The following is a 25,874-nucleotide window of genomic DNA, read 5'->3' as shown; positions in this document are numbered from 1 at the left end:
CCCTGCCGGCCATTCCCTCCCCTATCCTGGATGACGCTGGGCCAATTGTGCGCCGCCCCATGGGTCTCCCGGTCACGGCCAGCTACGACAGAGACATTTTAAGAACACCTGAATCGATCTGTCTTCGGTGGTTTTTATTCAGCGGCCCAAAGATTGATGTGTAGTGAGTAAGCAGGCTAAAAGATCGATAGATCCATAGTAAACATGGGTGGAAGGCCTGTAGAGAACAGATACTTTGAAGCCTACCCCACTCTGACCTCCTCAAGGACACTCCAGGACAACCGCACCTCATTGGAGTGCAAAATTGTGTCTAACATCAGCCTATATAGTATCATGATACTGGCTAGCTGTTCGTCTTACTAACTGTAAACGCAACAGCAGCATTTACCTGTACATCAACATACAATCAAGTCTGAGGACATAAAGCGCCGTGCCATTTTATATTGGGTCCCCTACTACTATGACGAGTGACGAGCGCCACCAACCATTGTTTTATGTAGATTTTGAACCTTGTGACTGGGTGACACCTAGCGGCTAGATAAAGTACTAGTGCGCCGTGTCATTGAAAAGCCGAGTGAAAACAGACTCCATTTTGTGTGCGTGTCTTTCTCGCTGTGTTTTGAAGAGGCAGCAGGCAGCAAGACGATCCCTCAGAAGAAAACACACAGAAAGGTATGTTAAAATGAAGATTTGCACAATTAAAATGGATGTAACTAATGTTAATGCACTAGTATTGGCAGTCGGAAACAATGTGGTTAACAAGCTAGTTAACTTCTTTGTGGTGTTTATCTTGCGTTTGCAAACGCAATCACAAGGCCCCCAAAAGTGCACGATGACTGTCGCAGCTAAGATAACGATAAATACTCGGTTTTGAAACCTCTCCGGCATGAGTATACAATATTGCACGGCATATTATATTTGTTTATTTCGATAGTGTATCGACCTTCTGTTTTACATTCTGCAATTTGTGAACGATGGAATTCTAGCTAGCCGACGTTAGCAAAAATTGCTGTTAGCTAATGAATGATGTGGTTGTGCGCATGAAGTATTTCTGATATGCTAACGTTAGCTGCCACCTGACACGACGTTCTAACAACATTCCTTCAATATAGTTATTTTTTTGTTGTTGAATATTTGTCAACGTAAGTGTTTTTTTCTTTTCTTTACTGTTTTGTTATCAGATACACATCCTACAGCCAGAATGAGTGGATGTCGCATTTTTGTCGGCCGGTTGAACCCGTCTGCCAGAGAGAAGGACGTGGAGAGATTCTTCAAAGGATATGGCCGCATCCGAGACATCGACCTCAAGAGGGGCTTTGGTTTTGTGGTCAGTATACACACACAAAGTCAGTATACACACACACAAAGTCAGTATACACACAGTGCACACGGCCTTTTCACACCGCATTGTTCTAACGCTTCGAACACACCGACTGTGTCTGCGTCATGGCACACCAGAAGTACATTCATTTTCAATGGAACGCTGCGTTTGCCTTGCAGCATTGCGTTGAACATTCACCTTCTGCTACCATGTCTGTCAACTCGTTTACACATACAGTTTGACGCATAAATTCGATAAATCCAACGTATGCACCACACAGAACGCACTGCCTCTGCAACGGCAAGGCGCAAACGCTCCATTGGAAATGAATGTACTTCTGGTGTACCATGACAGTCGGTGTGTTCGAAGCGTAAGGAGGCAGTTGGCTCTTGTCGAGGTGTAGTGAACGCGCTTACAAGCTTTTCGTTTTGTGGTCAGTCCACACACAAATGAGTACATGCACACAATAAGGTTATTGAGAATAGTCCGATTTTAATATAATAGTTCATTTAAATGTTTACATGCTTTGCAAGAACGATTTCCCTAATAATCCTGTTTTCATGGGCACATCTGAAATCCGGCTACCTGATGGGACTTTGATAAATGCAGAAAATCGCAGATCAAAATAAACATTCTACCACAGCGAACGTGTTATTTTTGTGAAGCCAATTCGATTCTGAGTTCAGATATATTCTGTGGCGTACTGCATTAGCATCGAATAGCCCCCGCGATATGCAACTTTTCAGGGAAGTTGGGAACCAATATACACAAGCAGTTAGGAAAGCAAAGGCTTCCGAGCTGGTCAAAAAGTGTTGGGACACTGTAAAGTCCATGGAGAATAAGAGCACCTCCTCCCAGCTGCCCACTGCACTGAGGCTAGGAAACACTGTCACCGCCGATAAATCTACAATAATCGAGAATTTCAACAAGCATTTTGCTACGGCTGGCCATGCTTTCCACCTGGCTACCACTACCCCGGCCGCCAATTTCCGAGCGCACTCCAGAGGGAATCGCAGTCAGTGTGGGTCATGGGTAAATTCAGAGCGTTTAGTGCGCAAACTATACGCTCTGGCACAGCCCTTATGAAAAAAGATTGCAGTCGGAGTGCAGTATGCAGCAAATACTGTGTTCAAAACCAAAAATATTATTCTGCAATTACTGCGTCCGAAATACCTTAGTCGACTGCAGTTTCAAAACTGTATATTTTTTTTTAAAGGGAAGACTAGCTTGCTAGCTACTTCTAGACACAAATGAGAGAACACCTCACTGACCATTTTTTTTTATTCGCCCTAGCAAAGCTGGTTAGGCTGTTTTCATGTTCTGTAGAGCGTTAGTGACTAACTGTGCTGCTGGGAACAATTTAATGGGTGTTCTTTTTTTATTTTTTCCCCACGTTTACTGACACCGGTCATATTCAACAGGTGTTGTGCGTTCGTAAATCCATCAGTTATTCTGCGCTCTGGCACACGCAGATGAGAGTGATCTGAAATAAGAGTAGATGGCCTGAGTGAAATTTGTATGTGAACTATTTCTAAGATGAATAGGTCGTTACCAATAAAACGTCAAAATAAGATGCAGAGTGTTCGATTTGCCTGCTGAGACCACCTGACAAGTGTGCTGTTTTCAAGGAATTGTTAAGTAAATGTTAACTATTTGGTTTTAATATCATATCCTCTTAAAGAGCATAGTCAGAACTACTAGGCTACTTTCCGGCTATTCCGTGCAAAACAAGTGCGCACGCTTAGCTCTTATCAATTATACAGCAAGTAACTGCATGCTTTTCATGATCAGTAAACATCAATTGATCATGTTATTTTAGATTAGTTAGGGTATCTTCACGATTTCTCAATATTGGCCACTATTTATTGGATATTTTGAGTGATATAAAAGGTAACTATACCTGACAAGTATGAGTGGTTTAGGTTAATTTCCCATCCTTTGTGGGCTCTGCCTGTCAATCAGCAGAAGGGTGGTTTTGCCGATGTACTGTTGGCAGATGTTTACTTTGCAAGCTACCGGTAGAAACTTTGTGCAGTTCGGTTAACATAGTGGTAAGTAGACCTAATGTACTTTTTTCTCCAACCAACGTAGGGCTACCTAGCGAAGTTGGCTAACATATCCCCTTTTCAACATTGTTTTTAAGTGTTTGATCACGACTGTTGCTGACAGACATTATAGGCTACATTGATTGATGGACCACGTTGAATTGGCTAGCTACCCTGTAAGCACCCGCGTCTTTGACTGATTTTTTTTATCAAAATGCATATGGAATATGTAGTTTTGAGAGCATTGGCAAGACGTCGCCGAGACATCAGAATGTTAAATGTAAATCAGAATAGAATGTTGATGCCTGGCCGACGTATTCATAGGATGCTCCTCCGTCACCCGGTCGCGTTGTGCCGTTGTTATGAACATTTAAGTCGCCCTCTACTGGCGGCGCAGTAAGGGTGCCCAGTCATTCTGGAAGGAGACGGATGACGGTTTAGTCAAAATTGCACTATAGTGCGTGGAAATACGATGACATTGCTGAAGTTGTCAAATGTTTTTGTAGGAAACAACTTTGCCAGCGTTATCATGTTGTCAAATTCACTTTAGACCGATGGCAATGTTGTCATTGGTTAGCAAAGTTTGTCAAAAATAGCTAGCAATGCTAACTTTAGCTAGCTAAAATCAAGCTAACGTTATGCTGCATCTAAAGTCAATCTGGCGACATCATCAAAATGATGACAAAAGGTTTTCCTACTAATTTATTTGCCTCCTTTTGAAAGGCATTGTATTTCCAAGCCACTAATGCACTTTAGATATCTTCATCAGTACTCATTGATGCGTTGAGTAGAATGCTCAGTCGGGCATCGGTCCAAAACTAACATTCAAAATAAATATTGTGACGAAACACGCCACCCATGAATAAACAATGTAGTATTTAGATTGTAGGCATTCTAAATACATCTGCAAGATGTCTTGCCAATTAGCAAACAGTCTCCATATAACATCTTCCTGACGTAGCCTGTATACGCCGTGCCTACATTGGGCAGGCGCATGTGTGTCAGCCAATAGCAGATCATGTCAATGTGGCTAGTTAACAAGCTAACTTTCAGGGGATAAACTAGATGGTTATATTTGCTTGCCATCTAAAGTGGTGATGACAGTAGTCCTGTGGTCCTCTGTAGCTCAGCTGGTAGAGCACGGCGCTTGTAACGCCAAGGTAGTGGGTTCGATCCCCGGGACCACCCATACACAAAAATGTATGCACGCATGACTAAGTCGCTTTGGATAAAAGCGTCTGCTAAATGGCATATTATTATTTAGTCCGACTGACAACTTTACCAGGACGTGCTCGTTCCAAAAGCCTAATCTCTGAAGCAAGCTAAATGACATGTTTGCTTAGCTAGCTACATGACAAATGGATAGGCTATTCTCATGCATCTGAAATTACATTATCATTTGATGTTTACTGATCGTGAAAAGCATGCAGTTACTTGCTTTGTAACGCTACTAGAGCTAAATGTAGAATAATCAGAAATGTGTGTTTCTGACAATACACTTCAAGAGGTTATGATATTAACCAAATAGTTATAACATTTTATTTAACAATCCCTTAAACTGCACTTGTCAATGGTTTTAGCGGCGCTGGGGGTCTCCTTGTCCCCCAGCAGCCAAATCCAACGCTCTGCACCGTATTGTGACGTTTTATTGAAAACAACCTATACGTAAAGTTTTTTTCCCCCAGAATTCCCTTCACTCGTGCAAGAGGAAGCTCGTTCTAGCACGTGCGCAGATCAAATGCACCGCTGTAACTCTGATTAAGCTGTTTACTTCGAAGGCTTGCTCAGAAAACCAGGTTTTATTCAGCATATGCTTACGCGGATTACACAGAATATTTTTTTTTTACATTTTATTTTTAAAAGATGAACATAGTAAGGTGTTTACATTACTAATGCCATACTCGGCCTTCTCCGCTAGCTAGTTGCAGAGGAAGTCTAGAATGGATAGTAATCTTAATGTTCTATTTCCTCCAGGAGTTTGATGATCCTAGGGATGCGGAGGATGCAGTTTATGAACTGGACGGCAAGGAGCTCTGTAATGAGAGGTAGAGTGGTGGTATCTCTGTTCATGATGGACATTACACATCACCACCATGGCTATTATAACAGCCTTCCATAGCCCTTTTTGTTCTGTCTCAAGCCCTCTATGTTCTCTCCCCCTATTTTTTTTTTTCCTTCTCTCTCTCTCTCTCTCAGGGTGACCATTGAGCACGCCCGTGTGCGCCTGCGTGGTGGCCGGGGACGTGGTGGCGACAGAGGAGGTGGTGGAGGTCGCTTCCCGGATCGCTATGGCCGTGGCTCCCAGGATAGTCGGAGGTACGTGGACATTCATACTATCAGCTAGCGTCTTACAATTCCCCAGTGTGGACTTTCCACACTCGTCGCTAACATGTAGATTCCAGACATCTGAACAATCCCTTTATATGTGGACATTTTTTGAGACAAAATACGCACATGAAGGTATTATTAAACCAACTTCAAAACACTGTTTTTTTTTTTGTGTGTGTGGTTTTGTTCGTCACCTGAGGCACGCGCTCAACATAATTGCGTGCATGCATATGCCTGGTTATAGAAATCTCAATGGCAGTACCAGCATTTTTAAAGTCTGTTTTAATAATACTTTCCTGTGGATATTTTGTCTCAAATCTCCATAAGGACCAACCAACCAAGTGGACAACAAGCAGAGTAAGTTCAAATGACAGTTAATTCAACACTCTGTCTATACAAGGCACCTTTTGGAAAATTGCAATGTGTATGTATATATGTGTGTGTGTGGTATGTGTATATATACATACATACACACACACACACACACACACACACAAAGTATGTGGACACTCCTTCAAATTAGTGGATTTGGCTATTTCAGCCATACCTGTTGCTGACCGGTGTATAAAATCGAGCACACAGCCATGCAATCTCCGTAGACTAACATTGGCAGTAGAATGGCCTTACTGAAGAGCTCAGTGACTTTTGAAGTGGCACCGTCATAGGATGCCGCCCTGCTAGAGCTGCCCCCGGTCAACTGTAAGTGCTGTTATTGTGAAGTGGAAACGTCTAGGAGCAACAACGGCTCAGCCGCGAAGTGGTAGGCCACACAGGCTCTCAGAACGGGAGCGCGTAAAACACTCACTACCGAGTTCCAAACTGCCTCTGGAAGCAACGTCCGCACAATAACTGTTCGTAGGGGACTTCGTGAAATGACCAACTCCATTATTCATGCCCTTGAATTTGGAACGCGATATTCGACAAGCAGTTGTCCACATACTCTTTGGTTATGCAGTGTAAATCCAACCTAATCTAGGAGTCCAGCAAACTCGGCTCCGTGGGGCCGACACGGCTCTCATCCCAACCTAGATTAGGCTGGATTTACACTCATCCCCTTTAAACTATTTCTTAGATATTTTGTTATTGTTAGTCAGTCATGGTGCTGTATACGTATAACATCTCCGTTAGAGTGTTGATCTAGGATCTGATAAACATGTTAGATTATAATGAATGGACAGGAACTGATCGTAGATCAACACTGAGGTTCTCTCTCCCAGCACAGCAAAAGTATTCGGCTACTAGTCAGGGTCAAATCCGGCCTTCGGCTAAAACGAAGAAACGAGTGACGATGACCCACCAATGGGTTCTCACCCACTGTAAGGGAACCACGGGTTCTAGATCATCTGCAAGATTCTCACTGTTCTTTTTGTCTCCCCCCCATCACAGTAGGAACCCTCCTCCGATGCGTACGGAGAACCGTCTCATCGTGGAGAATCTGTCATCCCGCGTCAGCTGGCAGGTGAGTTCCTTACCTGGGCGTGTCTCTACCTGCCTGTTAGTAACCCCAGGCTCTGAGTGATCAGACAGAGAGAAATACAACGCTCTGCTTTATACCTGATACCTTCACTAGTAATGATCTCAAGGCAGCTGCCTGGTGCAGTCCAGGTAAAGACTAATACAAGACTCATACTTTTTTCTTTTCTTTTTTTTACCTACGTTTTATTGGAGTGAATGTGGTAATATTCCATGGGCTGAGAGCAAATAAATATGAAAATCGACAGCACTAAATGTGTTGTGATGGGCCCAAATAGCTCCTTGCAAAGTATTTAATAACCTATCAAGAGCTCTCAATACATATCCAGCCTTTTCCTGAGAGCTTCCAGTGGAAAAACAGCCAGCCATAGCTATTTGCTGCATCTAAAGAATGCAGTTGATTTTAGATACAAAAGGAAGAAAACAACGAATTTGTCTGTTTTTTAATTTTAACCAATTCTTCACCCCTTTATTTGCCAGCCTGACTGTTGTGTCGTATGGAAGAGAGCGCTTCTTATGGTGGAGTTAACCCAATCAGGGTCCCTCTCTCTGGGTTGAGCCATGTCGTGCCAGCCAGTGTGCCAGTCAGCCCACTGGTAGTTGGTTCCTCTCCTCCTGCTGGTCGTATGAGAGGGTGAGGTCCCACCCCCCGGGTCCCCACTACTCGCTCTGCTCTAGAAGCGCTGGCGTGGCTGGCTGCCCCTCCCCCCCGGTGGGGGGCCTCAACGGCCGGAGCGCCGTGCTGACAGAGATATCACAGAGAGGCAGAAAGAGAGTCGATGATGGTGTTCATGATGGTGGCACCGTATTTGTCTGATCGATGGTGGTCCGTTAATTTGAGAGGCTTCGATCGATCCATATCTCCCCCCCATTCCCCCCTGTGTGCTGTGGTTCCGTCCTCACATCGCGAGAGGTACCCAGAGGTGGATCAAATCTGCTGAGCGAGGTCACGAGAGGTCAAGGTTGGATCACGAGGTGCGATCAAGGTGGTTATGGTATGATGAACTAGGAGAGTCTGCTGCGGCCCCGCTCCAAGGGGGTCACAGGTATTGGTTTCCTCTCTTCCTCACTGTACTGAGACTGAGGGGGGTGCCGAGCCCGAGACGGGGTTCCCGTCCCGGCCGTTAGGGAACTCCTTTCTAGCCAGAGACAACAGGGCTCTTAGTGCTGTTCAACACAAAAAAAGATCTGCTGGTCATGCAGGCTGTTATGTTTATATTGACTATTCTGTGTAGTTGTTTTAAAGAGAGCGGGGTTCCAATAATTTTTGAGACAATGTAAAATCCAAAGACATTTTTTTCAGGTCTATTTGACTTTAGCTTCCTCCATTTTACAGATCCAATAACATTTGTGTTTACACAGGCAGCCCAATGGAGCTCGACCTAGAAACCCCAAAATGCGTTACCGCTTGTACGTTTTCTTTGAGATAATTGCAGTCAGTTAACATTACCTTTTTTATGTACATAAATGCTTCAAATTTCACAAAGTGACGTTAGCTGATGAAGATTATCATAGTATAGCCATCCCTATGGAGAAAGAATGGGGTTTTGGAATAAATGCCGAAAGATAAGGTCTGAGGTTAACACAAGCTTAAGAGATCATATACGTTTTGTTCTATTGAGATAATAGTAGTCAGTTAACATTACCTTTTTTATGAATTATGAAGCTTTTTGCTATTTAAATAAATGCTTAAAAAAACGCTGTTAATTTCCCCGTAGGCTTTGTCCAACTAACCATGACGTAGTTAGTGCCTACAAAAAGACGCAATTACTATTTCTCTCTAGTGGAGGTGCGTAAAGATTGCGGCCCACATGCACTTACCACAAACTCCTTGTTTTGTTAAGTTCTCCGTATTGTACATTGCTCGCCGTAACTTTTTTTTTCTATATTCATTAGCAGTGTACATGATCCCAATTTTAGCTTAAGGATGCCAGAAATTAGAGAGAAAAAAAATGATTTATTAGGCACATTGAACCATGTTGCGTGCCGTAGTTTTAAAGACTCAGTGGATAGTGCTAAAACAATGACGTCATATCTGAATTCCTCCATCTTGATTAACGCTCGCCGTTCTGATCTTCTTTCCACTAATTTGGTCTTTTGACCAATCTCATCAGATCTTTTTCAGAGCTGATATGATTGGTCAAAATACCAATTAGTGGAGGGGGAAAAAGATCAGAATGGGCTGCCTGTGTAAACAGCAATTTGTTCTTCCGGGGAAGGCTTTCATCACATTTCCTTAAACTGATATACAGTAGGGCTTTGTATCCTCTGTTCAGTTGAATACTTTTTGGCCATTTTGCCTAGCTCTTCTTTTGGCTTAGCTGCAAAGGAGTTTCTTAGGGAAGTGTGTGGAGTTTCTGAACCGCTAGTTCTGTCAATTTGGTCGCTTCGCACACAGACAGACCTGACCGTTAACTGACAGCTACTTTTGTAACGTAATGTCTTTGTTGCTGGACCAGACAGCCAGTCATTTTGCCGTGTTCTCTGAGGTTCTTGGACCCCTCTCTTTATCTGTTAGCCTCTGTAGTTGCTCTATGATATCTAACCGTCTCTCTCTCTTTGGGGAAATATGATGCATTATTTTGACAGCGTTGTGTCCTGGTCCGGTCCTAATTTAGCCTGTCGTTGTGTAGGACCTGAAAGATTTCATGAGACAGGCTGGGGAAGTCACGTTTGCCGATGCCCACCGCCCCAAGCTCAACGAAGGGTAAGAATAAAAATGCATTTCCCCAGCCATTCTTCAACATCCATACTCCTCCTCCATATAACGGTGGACATTTTAAACCACCATGTCAGTTGTGTCCTACTGAACTCTTGTTTTGTCATGTTGGTCTTCAGGGTGGTTGAATTCGCCTCTTACAGCGATCTGAAAAACGCAGTTGAGAAGCTGTCTGGCAAGGAGATCAATGGAAGGAAGATCAAGCTGATTGAGGCAGCTAAGAAGAGGTGAGTGGTCTGGAGGATAAGCCCTTCTAGATGTTTCCTCTAGGGAACTGAGGGAAGGATGCATTATCAGAGTATTTGAATAGGGCTTCAGTGACCTGATAAGAGACAACTGACCGTTTGGTTTTATTTAGGGTAAATCCATTTGAATTCAATCACTTTTGACGTCATCCGTTTTGACTGAATCAAAACTTTGTATACGTTTGCCCGTTTTTGAAGAAGTGGTCAGAAAGTGACTTTGGACCTGAATGCCAAAACATTCAAGAGATGAAGGTGATCAAAGTTGATCCATTTTGCATACCTTACCATGAGACATCCGTGTCTTCATCACTGGAAAAGATAAACGGTTGAGTTCGATGTAGTTTTTAAAAGCTTAAACAGGGTTGTCATATAAGTTGATTGATTTCTTGAAGAAAAATATTTGTTATGATTTCGTCATTTTTAAACCATTAACGTCTTTTTTTTTTTTATTCGTATAGGTTGTAGCTTATATTTCACATTAGGTTTTTGTGTTGTGCCGCCATTGGTTGACACACAAAATGTAAACTTTCCCCCAGAAATTATAAAATTGTTTTAAAACTGTTTGTAAGCTTTTAAAATAATTCTCAACTGATTTATTTTCCAGTGATGAAGGTATGGTATGCAAAATGGGTGTCATTTCATTCATTGAGATAGAATGAACCTATCCCTTCAGATGACTTCAATTTAGCTGGTTTTACATTTCTATGGAATTGAAATTGTATCTTCTAATTACTACCACAACGATGACCGCCGGTTCACCCACCGTCGAATGTCAACTTAAATGGTCATGCAATAGGTTTCCTGTGGAGGATTGACAGTATAATTTTTTTAAACGGATATTCCCGTTCGAGTCAACATTCTCTCTCTGTGGACCTCCAACCATCTTTGTGGTACCATTTTTGAAAGTTGACATTTTAAATTGTATTCCATTTTAGTACATTTATCAGCCATAACATGACACCCACCCTGTATTCAAGAGCATGTCTCAACCGATGGCGGCACAACAACCTTAGAGTGTAAAATAGGGTCTAAGCTACAACATATGCGAATATGAGGGGGGTCACGTGTCTTTAGATTCATGTTAAAGGGGGGGCATTTTGTAAACTTTTCCCCCAGAAATTATACAATTGTTTTAAAACTGTTTGTAAGCTTTTAAAATAATTCTCAACTGATTTATTTAACAGTGATGAAGGTATGGTATGCAAAATGGGTCAACTTTGAGGATCTTTTATCTCTTCAATGTTTTTGGCATTCAGGTCCAAAACTTAACTTTCTGACCACTTGGGTATGAATGGAAAGTTCCAGTTCGAATCAAAAGGGGTGTGGTCAAAAAGTGATAGAATTAAAATGGGTCTTTCCTCCTCCCTCTTCTCCAGGGGTTCCAGGAGTCGTTCCCGCTCAGAGAGCTCCTCTCGTTCCCGTTCTCGTAACCGTTCCCCGTCCCGCTCCAGGACACCCCGTCGTTCCAGGTCCCACTCCCCCAAGAGGAACTACTCTCGCTCTCGGTCCCACAGCGGCTCCCCAGCCCCCCGTGGAGGCGCAGGAGGTGGTGCTGCCCCCGCCTCCCCACCACCCAGGGCTAAGGAGACCTCCAAACGGCCCTCCAAGCCAAGCAAGTCTGCCTCTCCACACTCCCCTCCCCCTGCACAGCGTGCACCTTCCAGGTCTCGGTCTAGGTCTCGTGGCTCTCGTTCCCTGTCCACGGACAGCCGCCACTGAGTATTGAGAACAGGAATACACTCATTTTGACATGAACACACGCATAGCTAACGCTCACACACATACACAGTACATGAATACACTCCCATTAAGACAAACGTGAACACACACACTGTTTTAGTAAGACTACAGGGCCTGCTATCTCTGTGTTTTCCCTCGGTTTCCTACCTCCTGCCCCCTCTTCTGACATGGCTGACCTTTGACCTACTGCAGCATGGTGGGTGTCCTCGGTAAAAGCATCACACTCTGAACACAATGACGGTTTCAGTTTGAGCATTTATTCTGAAACCTTGGTTTTGTTTCGGTCAGTATTTTTTACTTGGAATGTTTTTTTTGTTTTTGTAATTCAAAGCTCATGTATGATTTGATTCCCCTCTGCCCGCTGTTGGTTGGCAGCTCTGATATCATGAACAGTTGAGAATTCAAGTCCTGTTGCATGATGGTAATGAATGTGATTGGGTAAGGTTTTGGGTCGTACCATTCTCATCTCAGTGTAGGGGTGGCGTAAGGTAACCGTTTGGGGAATTGTTTTGTTTTATGCTGTGATGATTATTTTTTAATAGGATGCCATCTTTTTTTTGGTGTGTCAGACTTTGTGACGGGCAGTGAAGATGTTTTATCCTCAGTGAAGACACCTTGTGAAAACATTGTTGTACATGCTGTGTTTTTATTTTAACCAATTTCTATTGAATGTTTAAATGGAGTGATATCTCTGTACTTTTAGTTTCTATATAGCATTCTATACATTTCCCTTTTACAACTTATTGTGAAGAGGTTTTAACACCTGGACAATAGTTTGGAAAATAAAACATTTTGTACGCTAAAGCATGAAGTATGATTTTTTTTTTTTTTTTTTCAGTGTTTGATATGAAGGTTATTTGTATTTCCATGGAAAAAGAACAAGTCCCAAAGCAAATTACCAATAAACAGTTTTAAATAAAGCATTAAAATACAATTTGTGTATGTCAACTTGAGAAGTTAAACTTCAACAAAATTGTGCCACTGTTAATGTTCTTAGTAATTGAACTTAAAACAATATTTAGTAATAAAATGTCACACTACTATTTTACAATGTTTTCTATAGCTTGTCCACACATTGACACTACCATGTCTTTGATCAGAAGTACTCGTGTAGTTCCAACGGTACATAGGTTTATCTTTTCGGTTAATTACACACGTCATACCACACACACACTGCTACACTTATACAGTGTAGTCACTTGGCACAATCAATCCACCTTCAAAACGCCTGCTGCCATGCATCATTGTAAGTGCAGGGTACTGGGTGTTTTTTAAGTCCACATTTTGTAAGAGTTCCTGGTAGATGAGCCTGATGCCTTGGATGACATCACCAGGGTCCATTTTAGACTGCGCTGATGTGAATCTGAATTCCATCAGATCAGCCGTTTAGACGGCCACGTCACTGAGCTTCATCTCCTCTGGCTGTTTATCCATGGCCTTGAACACCTGCTGCTCTGTGGGACGGGGAGAGAGCGAGAGGAGGACAGTTGGGGCTAGCTGTCATCTGACAAAATGACAGCAACCTGGACAGCTAAGATTGAACTGGGTCCTCCGGTCTTTGTGATGACACAACTAATGTAGGTTTTAAGTTTGATTGGGAGAATGGGCCTGTATTCATAAAGCGAATGAGTAGGAGTGCTGATCTCGGATCAGTTTGGTCTTTTGCAAAAGAATGAATAAGATTTAATGGACACGGGTAACCTTGTCCCAGATCAGCGCTCTTATTCGGAGATGCTTTATGAATACGGGCTCTGTCTCCTAGTTGAGGTGAAAACCTCTGTGTCATCACAAGTGACCTGATGTCCAGGTCTGACTAGGTGCTTGTAACTGTATATCACTCACGGACGGGGGTCAGTCGAGCCTACCTTTCTTTGGTGTTTTAAAGAACCTCTGGTGAACCCTGAAGAGGGCGATGAGCAGGAAGGCCTCTCCCACCTGACACACTATGTAGATCATAGGGAACAGGTAGAGTGGACCAATCACATCGGGAGGGAATGCCACCTTCAGAATGGTGGAACACAGCTGGATGTTCTGGCAGCCTGTCTCCATAGCGATGGTCCTCCGCCCCCTTGAGGAACAGGAAGTCCAAATAAGGAAACTTGAACAGATTGATTGACCATGGAGTTCCAGCTGGAATGTATATGTATTTTCTCTAAATCAAGAAATGTTTTACTAAAGAAAAACCATCATCCTTAACACTATCGTCACCATGACTTACGATCCGTTTAGTTTGAAGAGGTATGAGAGGACGTATCCGAAGGTGTAGCCAATGAGGGGCATGAGGGCAGCGGTGGCTATGAGTGGGGGGGACAGGACGGTCAGCATCAAATCCATCCCTCCTACGGTCATGCTGACCAACAGGCCAATCACTACCATGGACATCAACAGAAGGGACAGACCAACCTGGAGAGAGGGAAAAGAATAGGAGAATAATACTTTTATATACTCTACTGAAATTGTCCTTTGGGGTGCACTTGATTTAGCTTGAAATGTGCACTTTTGGGATTACTCAGAGTTAAGCGCAGTTTGACTTGGCTATTTGACCCAGGTCTTGATTGAATGACCTGTATGCTCCATGCCATAATGATGGTCTTGGACTTGGAGCACTGTAGTATACTGGGTACTGTACTCTACCTTAGTGATGGTCTGTAGTACTGTACTCTACCTTAGTGATGGTCTGTAGTACTGTACTGTACTCTACCTTAGTGATGGTCTGTAGTACTGTACTCCACCTTAGTGATGGTCTGTAGTACTGTACTGTACTCTACCTTAGTGATGGTCTGTAGTACTGTACTCCACCTTAGTGATTATCTGTAGTACTGTACTCCACCTTAGTGATTATCTGTAGTACTGTATTGTACTCTACCTTAGTGATGGTCTGTAGTACTGTACTGTACTCTACCTTAGTGATGGTCTGTAGTACTGTACTCCACCTTAGTGATGGTCTGTAGTACTGTACTCCACCTTAGTGATGGTCTGTAGTACTGTATTGTACTCTACCTTAGTGATGGTCTGTAGTACTGTACTCCACCTTAGTGATTATCTGTAGTACTGTACTGTACTCTACCTTAGTGATGGTCTGTAGTACTGTACTGTACTCTACCTTAGTGATGGTCTGTAGTACTGTATTGTACTGTACTCTACCTTAGTGATGGTCTGTAGTACTGTATTGTACTGTACTCTACCTTAGTGATGGTCTGTAGTACTGTACTGTACTCTACCTTAGTGATGGTCTGTAGTACTGTATTGTACTGTACTCCACCTTAGTGATTGTCTGTAGTACTGTACTGTACTCTACCTTAGTGATGGTCTGTAGTACTGTATTGTACTGTACTCCACCTTAGTGATGGTCTATAGTACTGTACTCTACCTTAGTGATGGTCTGTAGTACTGTGTACTGTACTGTACTCCACCTTAGTGATGGTTTGTAGTACTGTATTGTATTGTACTCCGCCTTAGTGATGGTCTGTAGTACTGTATTGTACTGTACTCCACCTTAGTGATGGTCTGTAGTACTGTACTGTACTCTACCTTAGTGATGGTCTGTAGTACTGTACTCCACCTTAGTGATGGTCTGTAGTACTGTGTACTGTACTGTACTCCACCTTAGTGATGGTTTGTAGTACTGTATTGTATTGTACTCCGCCTTAGTGATGGTCTGTAGTACTGTACTGTACTCCACCTTAGTGATGGTCTGTAGTACTGTACTGTACTCCACCTTAGTGATGGTCTGTAGTACTGTATTGTACTGTACTCCACCTTAGTGATGGTCTGTAGTACTTTGTACTGTGCAGTACTTTACCTTAGTAATGGTCTTGAAGTACTGTGTACTGGACTCTACCTTAGTAATGGTCTTGGAGTACTGTGTACTGGACTCTACCTGAGTAATAGTCTTGGAGTACTGTGTACTGGACTCTACCTTAGTAATAGTCTTGGAGTCCTGTGTACTGGACTCTACCTTAGTAATGGTCTTGGAGTACTGTGTACTGGACTCTACCTTAGTAATAGTCTTGGAGTACTGTGTACTGGACTCTACCTTAGTAATAGTCTTGGAGTACTGTGTACTGGACTCTACCTGAGTAATAGTCTTGGAGTACTGTGTACTGGACTCTACCTTAGTAATAGTATTGGAGTACTGTGTACTGGACTCTACCTTAGTAATGGTCTTGGAGTACTGTGTACTGGACTCTACCTTAGTAATGGTCTTGGAGTACTGTGTACTGGACTCTACCTTAGTAATAGTCTTGGAGTACTGTGTACTGGACTCTACCTTAGTAATAGTCTTGGAGTACTGTGTACTGGACTCTACCTTAGTAATAGTCTTGGAGTACTGTGTACTGGACTCTACCTTAGTAATGGTCTTGGAGTACTGTGTACTGGACTCTACCTTAGTAATAGTCTTGGAGTACTGTGTACTGGACTCTACCTTAGTAATGGTCTTGGAGTACTGTGTACTGGACTCTACCTTAGTAATAGTCTTGGAGTACTGTGTACTGGACTCTACCTTAGTAATTGTCTTGGAGTACTGTGTACTGGACTCTACCTGAGTAATAGTCTTTGAGTACTGTGTACTGGACTCTACCTTAGTAATGGTCTTGGAGTACTGTGTACTGGACTCTACCTTAGTAATAGTCTTGGAGTACTGTGTACTGGACTCTACCTTAGTAATAGTCTTGGAGTACTGTGTACTGGACTCTACCTTAGTAATAGTCTTGGAGTACTGTGTATTGGACTCTACCTTAGTAATGGTCTTGGAGTACTGTGTACTGGACTCTACCTTAGTAATAGTCTTGGAGTACTGTGTACTGGACTCTACCTTAGTAATGGTCTTGGAGTACTGTGTACTGGACTCTACCTTAGTAATAGTCTTGGAGTACTGTGTACTGGACTCTACCTTAGTAATAGTCTTGGAGTACTGCGGCCTGTAGTAGTTGATGAGGATTCCGATGCTGCAGGGGAACAGAGTCATGACCAGGGCCAGAGTAATTCCAGCGTAGGGAACAGCACTCTCCAGGTTGGAGAAGCCCTGGCAGTACAGGTAGAGGAGCAGTGGCATCATACCCAGGGCTAGAACTGTAGAGCAGGTAGTCATCACAATACTGGGAGAGAGAGAGGAGAGAGAGAGAGAGAGAGAGAGAGAGAGAGAGAGAGAGAGAGAGAGAGAGAGAGAGAGAGAGAGAGAGAGATGGAGAGAGATGGAGAGAGATGGAGAGAGATGGAGAGATGGAGAGGTTACATATGTGGGTATTTATATTATACCTAGCAAGACTGACTGAAAGAGACTTCTTTAAACGTGAGACCGGCCTGACCTGGCTAACATGCTTTTAGGGTATCAGGAACTATACTCATTATTACATAATGAGTGACCATGGAACAACAGGGTCAGTAATCTCTTTAGTGGTGCCAATCTAGTTTGCCTTTTTCTGTAGCTAAGTGGTGATGAAGCTGTAATACAAACATAATATCTAAAACCTGGATCTCTCTGAGCCAGCCTTACAGTGCTAGTTAGGGTTAAATAACTGCTAGTTATGGTTAAATGACTGCTAATTATGGTTAAATGACTACTAGTTAGGGTTAAATAACTGTGCTAGTTAGGGTTAAAGAACTGCAAGTTAGGACTAAATAACTGCTAGTTAGGGTTAAATAAATGTGCTAGTTAGGGTTAAATAACTGCTAGTTAAGGTTACATAACTACTAGGTATGAGTTAAATAATTACCGGTAGCACCACTAATAATGGTGCAAGAACAGTCCTTGAGAACGTCAGAGAGAGTACTCGGTGTCAGATAAGACATATAGGGTTTGATAGAGAAAGAATGCATTGCATGTGTAACACCACAAAGTACATGCTTCATCAATCAACCTGTTGGATGTTGCTTCATCTTTATGGCGGTAACCCAGATACAGTGTGAAACTAAAGGAGTGAATGACTGACTGGGCGGTTTGAAAGCAGCATAAAACGTGGAATGGGGAGTCTGAAGATATTGATTAATATCTATGATAATTATGTTATGGTATTGGATCGAGTTGTAAGTGTCAAAGAGAAGGGTTAGTGACGTGCCGGTTAAACTAAAACGTGGGATGCCTGTGGTGTGTCTGATGGTGATATTTATTAATATGATAACAGTTTTATGATCTGGGTTGGTGTAAGCAAGGTCATTCAACTCTGTACTAATGGGGTGATTACCAAGCCACTCATGTAGGTCTGAGAACAGGGTGATTACCAAGCCACTCATGTAGGTCTGAGAACAGGGTGATTACCAAGCCACTCATGTAGGTCTGAGAACAGGGTGATTACCAAGCCACTCATGTAGGTCTGAGAACAGGGTGATTACCAAGCCACTCATGTAGGTCTGAGAACAGGGTGATTACCAAGCCACTCATGTAGGTCTGAGAACAGGGTGATTACCAAGCCACTCATACAGGTCTGAGAACAGGGTGATTACCAAGCCACTCATACAGGTCTGAGAACAGGGTGATTACCAAGGCACTCATGTAGGTCTGAGAACAGGGTGATTACCAAGCCACTCATGTAGGTCTGAGAACAGGGTGATTACCCAAGCCACTCATGTAGGTCTGAGAACAGGGTGATTACCAAGCCACTCATGTAGGTCTGAGAACAGGGTGATTACCAAGCCACTCATACAGGTCTGAGAACAGGGTGATTACCAAGCCACTCATACAGGTCTGAGAACAGGGTGATTACCAAGGCACTCATGTAGGTCTGAGAACAGGGTGATTACCAAGCCACTCATACAGGTCTGAGAACAGGGTGATTACCAAGGCACTCATGTAGGTCTGAGAACAGGGTGATTACCAAGCCACTCATGTAGGTCTGAGAACAGGGTGATTACCAAGCCACTCATGTAGGTCTGAGAACAGGGTGATTACCAAGCCACTCATGTAGGTCTGAGAACAGGGTGATTACCAAGCCACTCATACAGGTCTGAGAACAGGGTGATTACCAAGCCACTCATACAGGTCTGAGAACAGGGTGATTACCAAGCCACTCATACAGGTCTGAGAACAGGGTGATTACCAAGCCACTCATGTAGGTCTGAGAACAGGGTGATTACCAAGGCACTCATGTAGGTCTGAGAACAGGGTGATTACCAAGCCACTCATGTAGGTCTGAGAACAGGGTGATTACCAAGCCACTCATGTAGGTCTGAGAACAGGAGTGATTACCAAGCCACTCATACAGGTCTGAGAACAGGGTGATTACCAAGCCACTCATACAGGTCTGAGAACAGGGTGAATACCAAGCCACTCATGTAGGTCTGAGAACAGGGTGATTACCAAGCCACTCATACAGGTCTGAGAACAGGGTGATTACCAAGCCACTCATACAGGTCTGAGAACAGGGTGATTACCAAGCCACTCATGTAGGTCTGAGAACAGGGTGATTACCAAGCCACTCATGTAGGTCTGAGAACAGGGTGATTACCAAGCCACTCATGTAGGTCTGAGAACAGGGTGATTACCAAGCCACTCATTACAGGTCTGAGAACAGGGTGATTACCAAGCCACTCATACAGGTCTGAGAACAGGGTGATTACCAAGCCACTCATACAGGTCTGAGAACAGGGTGATTACCAAGCCACTCATGTAGGTCTGAGAACAGGGTGATTACCAAGGCACTCATGTAGGTCTGAGAACAGGGTGATTACCAAGCCACTCATGTAGGTCTGAGAACAGGGTGATTACCAAGCCACTCATGTAGGTCTGAGAACAGGGTGATTACCAAGCCACTCATACAGGTCTGAGAACAGGGTGATTACCAAGCCACTCATACAGGTCTGAGAACAGGGTGATTACCAAGCCACTCATACAGGTCTGAGAACAGGGTGATTACCAAGCCACTCATGTAGGTCTGAGAACAGGGTGATTACCAAGGCACTCATGTAGGTCTGAGAACAGGGTGATTACCAAGCCACTCATACAGGTCTGAGAACAGGGTGATTACCAAGCCACTCATGTAGGTCTGAGAACAGGGTGATTACCAAGCCACTCATACAGGTCTGAGAACAGGGTGATTACCAAGCCACTCATACAGGTCTGAGAACAGGGTGAATACCAAGCCACTCATGTAGGTCTGAGAACAGGGTGATTACCAAGCCACTCATACAGGTCTGAGAACAGGGTGAATACCAAGCCACTCACACAGGTCTGAGAACAGGGTGAATACCAAGCCACTCATACAGGTCTGAGAACAGGGGTGAATACCAAGCCACTCATGTAGGTCTGAGAACAGGGTGATTACCAAGCCACTCATACAGGTCTGAGAACAGGGTGAATACCAAGCCACTCATACAGGTCTGAGAACAGGGTGAATACCAAGCCACTCATACAGGTCTGAGAACAGGGTGAATACCAAGCCACTCATGTAGGTCTGAGAACAGGGTGATTACCAAGCCACTCATACAGGTCTGAGAACAGGGTGAATACCAAGCCACTCATACAGGTCTGAGAACAGGGTGAATACCAAGCCACTCATACAGGTCTGAGAACAGGGTGAATACCAAGCCACTCATGTAGGTCTGAGCAATAAGTCAGGACAGGATAGGGTGTGGTTGGTTGTTAATGAGTGCATACATGTATTTATTTATTTATTTTTCATACTGGGGGATAACAGTACACACTAGAACACTAGTACATCAAGGTCAGTCAAGTCTTAGCTAATAATAAGGTGAATGCCATTGCATTGACAAAGCACTTCACACGTGCATCTAGTCATCCCCCACACCCACCCCCTCCATTCAGCAGCCTCAATGATAATACTGCATTTTACTAACCGATAAATGTACACACTGTATTACATTTTTACATTTGAGTTATTTAGCAGACGCTCTTATCCAGAGCGACATACAGTTAGTGAGTTCATACTGTATCTATCCCCATTAGTACCACAGAGTTGAATGACCTGCATACCATTGACCTGATCATAAAACTATTATCATATTAATAGTACATTCCCCCAGACAGACACGCCATCCATCCCACCACTTAGGTTTAGCCAACAGGTCATTAACCCCTTTATTTGACACTAGGAAATCTACATAACGATTAGAGAAGCACTGTCTCGAGACCCACTTGGAAACAAGATGATTCATCTCGAGCTTATTTTACACATTCTATAATAGATGAACGTAGAGTTGTGTGTATCTACCTTAGGTTCATGTCTCCCTTCAGAGCCAGGGCCAGTATATTGGAGAGGCTTCCCCCTGGACAGCATCCACAGATCAGCACCACGACAGCCTCCACCGGCCCCAGCTGTAACACCTATAGAACCACACACATGAATCCACAGATCAGCACCACTACAGCATCTACTGGCCTCAGCTGTAACACAGATCAGCACCACTACAGCCTCTACTGGCCTCAGCTGTAACACAGATCAACACCACTACAGCATCTACTGGCCCCAGCTGTAACACAGATCAACACCACTACAGCCTATACTGGCTTCAGCTGTAACACAGATCAACACCACTACAGCATCTACTGGTCTCAGCTGTAACACAGATCAGCACCACTACAGCCTCCACCGGCCTCAGCTGTAACATCTGAAGACACAGGACAGGACACACATCAGAGGCTACACTGAACAGCTTAGCATGGTCCTGTCCAGCCATTCCTGAAGACATGGGAACCAGACTGTAGAATGCCAAGACAACAATGCCAAAACAGCTATGAAAATACTAACCTTAGCCAATGAGAAATACTAACCTTAGCCAATGAGAAATACTAACCTTAGCCAATGAGAAATGCTAACCTTAGCCAATGAGAAATGCTAACCTTAGCCAATGAGAGATACTAACCTTAGCCAATGAGAAATGCTAACCTTAGCCAATGAGAAATGCTAACCTTAGCCAATGAGAAATGCTAACCTTAGCCAATGAGAAATGCTAACCTTAGCCAATGAGAAATACTAACCTTAGCCAATGAGAAATACTAACTGATAGATTAATTTGTATTTTTAAGGTAATGACTAAAGGATTTCACCCCGAATACGGTATAAATGTGTTAACTGTATTAGAGTTATATGAAAATAAAACCACTAACAGGGAATCTGGGTAGAAACTGTTGGAGGCCAACATACCATAGTAAGGGGGGACTTAGAAACTGCTGAAAGCTATACAGTGGAAAGTCACAGGCTGCCCAGAGATACACATTCTCGTGACACTAACCTTAGCCAATGAGAGATACTAACCTTAGCCAATGAGAGATACTAACCTTAGCCAATGAGAGATACTAACCTTAGCCAATGAGAGATACTAACCTTAGCCAATGAGAGATACTAACCTTAGCCAATAAGAAGGCAGTGAGGGGCATTACTCCAAACTGGGCCACCACTGCAATGGCTATTCCTTTAGGTTTCAGGATGTGGGCCTTTAGAAATAGAATAATAACAATATTCATGTTATGAATAGGATATTTAATTTGTAAACATTTCACAAACCCTAAAACTGCTTTAATCACAAATAATAAACATCACATAAATTGATGAAAATAACCCCAAAAAGTCTGAAACAACCGGAAACTAGAGAACCAAACTAGAGATGAGCATCATCATGACCTTGATCTTGGACACCTCCATGGTACAGCCCAGTGAAACCATGGTGATGAAGAGGATGACTATGGTGGTGATGCTGATGGTCTGGTCTATTATCGGTGACAGGGAGGGGAAATGGGTTGGAGTGATGTTGAACAGTAAACTGTCATTGGACGACAGGTACTGATCAGAGAACACCCCCATGGCGGTGTCAATGGTGTCTTCCATTTATATTGTCTCTGGTGGGAGCCTGAAAAAAAAAAAAAAAAAGAAAAAAAAAAAAAAAAAAAAAAAAGAGAGAGAGAGAGAGAGAGAGAGAGAGAGAGAGAGAGAGAGAGAGAGAGAGAGAGAGAGAGAGAGAGAGAGAGAGAGAGAGAGAGAGAGAGAGAGAGAGAGAGAGAGAGAGAGAGAGAGAGAGAGAGAGAGAAAAAAACATACGACATTATAAAATCCATGTACACAAACAACAAGTGTGCGGTTAAAATTGGCAAAAAACACACACATTTCTTTCCACAGGGCCGTGGGGTGAGACAGGGATGCAGTTTAAGCCCCACCATCTTCAACATATATATCAACGAATTGGCGAGGGCACTAGAACAGTCTGCAGCACCCGGCCTCACCCTACTAGAATCTGAAGTCAAATGTCTTCTGTTTGCTGATGATCTGGTGCTTCTGTCACCAACCAAGGAGGGCCTACAGCAGCACCTAGATCTTCTGCACAGATTCTGTCAGACCTGGGCCCTGACAGTAAATCTCAGTAAGACAAAAATAATGGTGTTCCAAAAAGGTCCAGTTGCCAGGACCACAAATACAAATTCCATCTAGACACCGTTGCCCTAGAGCACACAAAAACTATACATACCTCGGCCTAAACATCAGCGCCACAGGAAACTTCCACAAAGCTGTGAACGATCTGAGAGACAAGGCAAGAAGGGCCTTCTATGCCATCAAAAGGAACATACAATTTGACATACCAATTAGGATCTGGCTAAAAATACTTGAATCAGTTATAGAACCCATTGCCCTTTATGGTTCTGAGGTCTGGAGTCCACTCACCAACCAAGAATTCACAAAATGGGACAAACACCAAATTGAGACTCTGCATGCAGAATTCTGCAAAAACATCCTCCGTGTACAACGTAAAACACCAAATAATGCATGCAGAGACAGAATTAGGCCAATACCCGCTAATTATCAAAATCCAGAAAAGAGCAGTTAAATTCTATAACCACTTAAAAAGGAAGCGATTCCCAAACCTTCCATAACAAAGCCATCACCTACAGAGAGATGAACTTGGAGAAGAGTCCCCTAAGTAAGCTTGTCCTGGGCCTCTGTTCACAAACACAAACAGACCCCACACAGCCCCAGGACAACAACAACAACAACAACAACAACACAATTAGACCCAACCAAATCATGAGAAAACAAAAGAGAATTACTTGACACATTGGAAAGAACAAACAAAAAAACAGAGCAAACTAGAATGCTATTTGGCCCTAAACAGAGAGTACACAGTGGCAGAATACCTGACCACTGTGACTGACCAAACTTAAGGGAAAGCTTTGACTATGTACAGACTCAGTGAGCATAGCCTTGCTATTGAGAAAGGCTGCCGTAGGCAGACCTGGCTCTCAAGAGAAGACAGGCTATGTGCACACTGCCCACAAAATGAGGTGGAAACTGAGCTGCACTTCCTAACCTCCTGCCAAATGTATGACCATATTAGAGACACATATTTCCCTCAGATTACAGCGATCCACAAAGAATTCGAAAACAAACCCAATTTTGATAAACTCCCTTATCTACTGGGTGAAAAACCACAGTGTGCCATCACAGCTGCAATATTTGTGACCTGTTGCCACAAGAAAAGGGCAACCAGTGAAGAACAAACACCATTGTAAATACAACCCATATTTATGTTTATTTATTTTCCCATTTGTACTTTAACTATTTGCACATTGTTACAACACTGTATATATACATAATATGACATTTGAAATGTCTTTATTCTTTTGAAACTTCTGAGTGTAATGTTTACTGTTAATATTTATTGTTTATTTCACTTTTGTTTACTATCTACTTCACTTGCTTTGGCAATGTTAACACACGTTTCCCATGCCAATAAAGCCCTTAAATTGAATTGAAATTGAAATTGAATTGAGAGAGAGAGAGAGAGAGAGAGAGAGAGAGAGAGAGAGAGAGAGAGAGAGAGAGAGAGAGAGAGAGAGAGAGAGAGAGAGAGAGAGAGAGAGAGAGAGAGAGAGAGAGAGAGAGAGAGAGAGAGAGAGAGAGAGAGACTGATTAAACACACAATAACTACCTAGAACAACTCTCCTACCTCTATTACTAGCAGTCAATAAGAGTTTGCATTCATTCTTATTCATGCAAACTCTTAGAATTGCCATTTTAATACTATGGGACATTTTAAAGGGATGCACACGCACAACTTGTGCCAAAGTCTTGTGCAGGAGTGTTCGAGTGTTAACAATTATTCAACGGTTAAAGGAAGAAGCTCTTGGAAGCTTTAGAATGAAACTTTACAAGGGAGCAGTTGGCAGGAGCGATCTTCTTTTGAATGCATGGTATATTGTCATCCCTACAGATATCAAACCTCATTTTAGCTGTGTTCTAGGTGTGCAATTCTAAGGAGAGAATAGGACACTGTCACATATGGGCTCTTTACAGTGGGCCTCTTCACAGTGGGCCTCTTTACATTGGGCCTCTTCACTGTGGGCCTCTACAGTTGGTCTCTTTACAGTGGGCCACTTCACAGTGGGCCTCTTTACAGTGGGCCTCTTTACAGTAAGCCTCTTTACAGTGGGCTTCTTCACAGTGGGCCTCTACAGTAGGCCTCTTTACAGTGCCAATCTCTAGTGTGAACAGCATACAGCAGCATGATACCACACATTTCAAACTACACTATATTTCTCCTCTGAAAATGGAGTGAAATTATGAGTCTAACTGAGTCTAACTAAGTCCTACTAAATATTCTAATACAACTTTATAACAATCAATATCATATTTAGGGTATTGTCTTACCTTCTAGGAGTAGGTGGATATTCCTTCTGTGGTCTTTCCTCTCTGTGGTCTCTCTGTGTTGTGAAATGAAGTCGTTCTGTGCGACCACAGCCTTTAAAAGTGTATCCATGTTCAAATGTGGCTAATTATTGCCAGAGTGAGAGTGGTAAATATCTGTCTGTGAAGCAGTCTTCTGGACCAGGATTATTATTATGTTCTCCTCCCCTCACCTGTTCCTCTTATCTCTGCTGTCTCCCTCCTGCACTGGATATCAGATCCTTATTATTATGTTCTCCTCCCCTCACCTGTTCCTCTTATCTCTGCTGTCTCCCTCCTGCACTGGATATCAGATCCTTATTATTATGTTCTCCTCCCCTCACCTGTTCCTCTTATCTCTGCTGTCTCCCTCCTGCACTGGATATCAGATCCTTT

General features: G+C 43.1%; 2 protein-coding genes across 3 annotated transcripts; one reads left to right on the top strand and one right to left on the bottom strand.

Annotated features, from left to right (window-relative positions):
* The first annotated feature begins 569 nt into the window (after positions 1 to 569).
* On the top strand, positions 570 to 12,805 carry LOC121552576 (serine/arginine-rich splicing factor 5). Of its 2 annotated transcripts, XM_041865531.2 has the most exons (9): positions 570 to 672; positions 1,182 to 1,327; positions 5,341 to 5,411; positions 5,563 to 5,682; positions 6,022 to 6,051; positions 7,081 to 7,153; positions 9,801 to 9,874; positions 10,006 to 10,113; positions 11,508 to 12,805. In XM_041865531.2, exons 2-9 carry the CDS (start codon positions 1,202 to 1,204, stop codon positions 11,848 to 11,850), a joined length of 945 nt encoding a protein of 314 aa, XP_041721465.2. In that variant the 5' UTR covers positions 570 to 672; positions 1,182 to 1,201; the 3' UTR covers positions 11,851 to 12,805. The 2 variants fall into 2 exon arrangements, with proteins under 2 accessions (XP_041721465.2, XP_041721466.2); XM_041865532.2 differs by lacking the exon at positions 6,022 to 6,051.
* On the bottom strand, positions 12,347 to 22,469 carry LOC121552521 (sodium/bile acid cotransporter). The gene is made up of 7 exons (XM_041865476.2): positions 22,449 to 22,469; positions 22,175 to 22,261; positions 21,039 to 21,151; positions 16,766 to 16,970; positions 14,090 to 14,274; positions 13,737 to 13,939; positions 12,347 to 13,325 (listed from the first exon to the last, which is right to left on the bottom strand). The coding sequence occupies exons 1-7, from the start codon at positions 22,467 to 22,469 to the stop codon at positions 13,258 to 13,260; spliced, it is 882 nt and encodes a 293-aa protein (XP_041721410.1). The 3' UTR covers positions 12,347 to 13,257.
* Positions 22,470 to 25,874: the final 3,405 nt, after the last annotated feature.

The sequence above is a fragment of the Coregonus clupeaformis genome, chromosome 36 (genome assembly GCF_020615455.1).
Source record: "Coregonus clupeaformis isolate EN_2021a chromosome 36, ASM2061545v1, whole genome shotgun sequence".
NCBI classification, from domain to species: domain Eukaryota; kingdom Metazoa; phylum Chordata; class Actinopteri; order Salmoniformes; family Salmonidae; genus Coregonus; species Coregonus clupeaformis.
The sequence above is the reverse complement of the archived record's forward strand: the minus strand, read 5'-3'. Positions and strand labels throughout refer to the sequence as shown.

Coding starts and splice junctions, on each gene's coding strand:
- LOC121552521 (XM_041865476.2), bottom strand. CDS start 22,469: ATGGAGGTGTCCAAGATCAAG. Junction 13,940..14,089: donor CTCTTCAAACTAAACGGATC/GTAAGTCATGGT, acceptor CTGTTCCTCAAG/GGGGCGGAGGACCATCGCTA. Junction 13,326..13,736: donor CTTTAAAACACCAAAGAAAG/GTAGGCTCGACT, acceptor CCCGTCCCACAG/AGCAGCAGGTGTTCAAGGCC.
- LOC121552576 (XM_041865531.2), top strand. CDS start 1,202: ATGAGTGGATGTCGCATTTTTGTCGGCCGGTTGAACCCGTCTGCCAGA. Junction 5,412..5,562: donor AAGGAGCTCTGTAATGAGAG/GTAGAGTGGTGG, acceptor TCTCTCTCTCAG/GGTGACCATTGAGCACGCCC. Junction 6,052..7,080: donor CCAAGTGGACAACAAGCAGA/GTAAGTTCAAAT, acceptor CCCCCATCACAG/TAGGAACCCTCCTCCGATGC.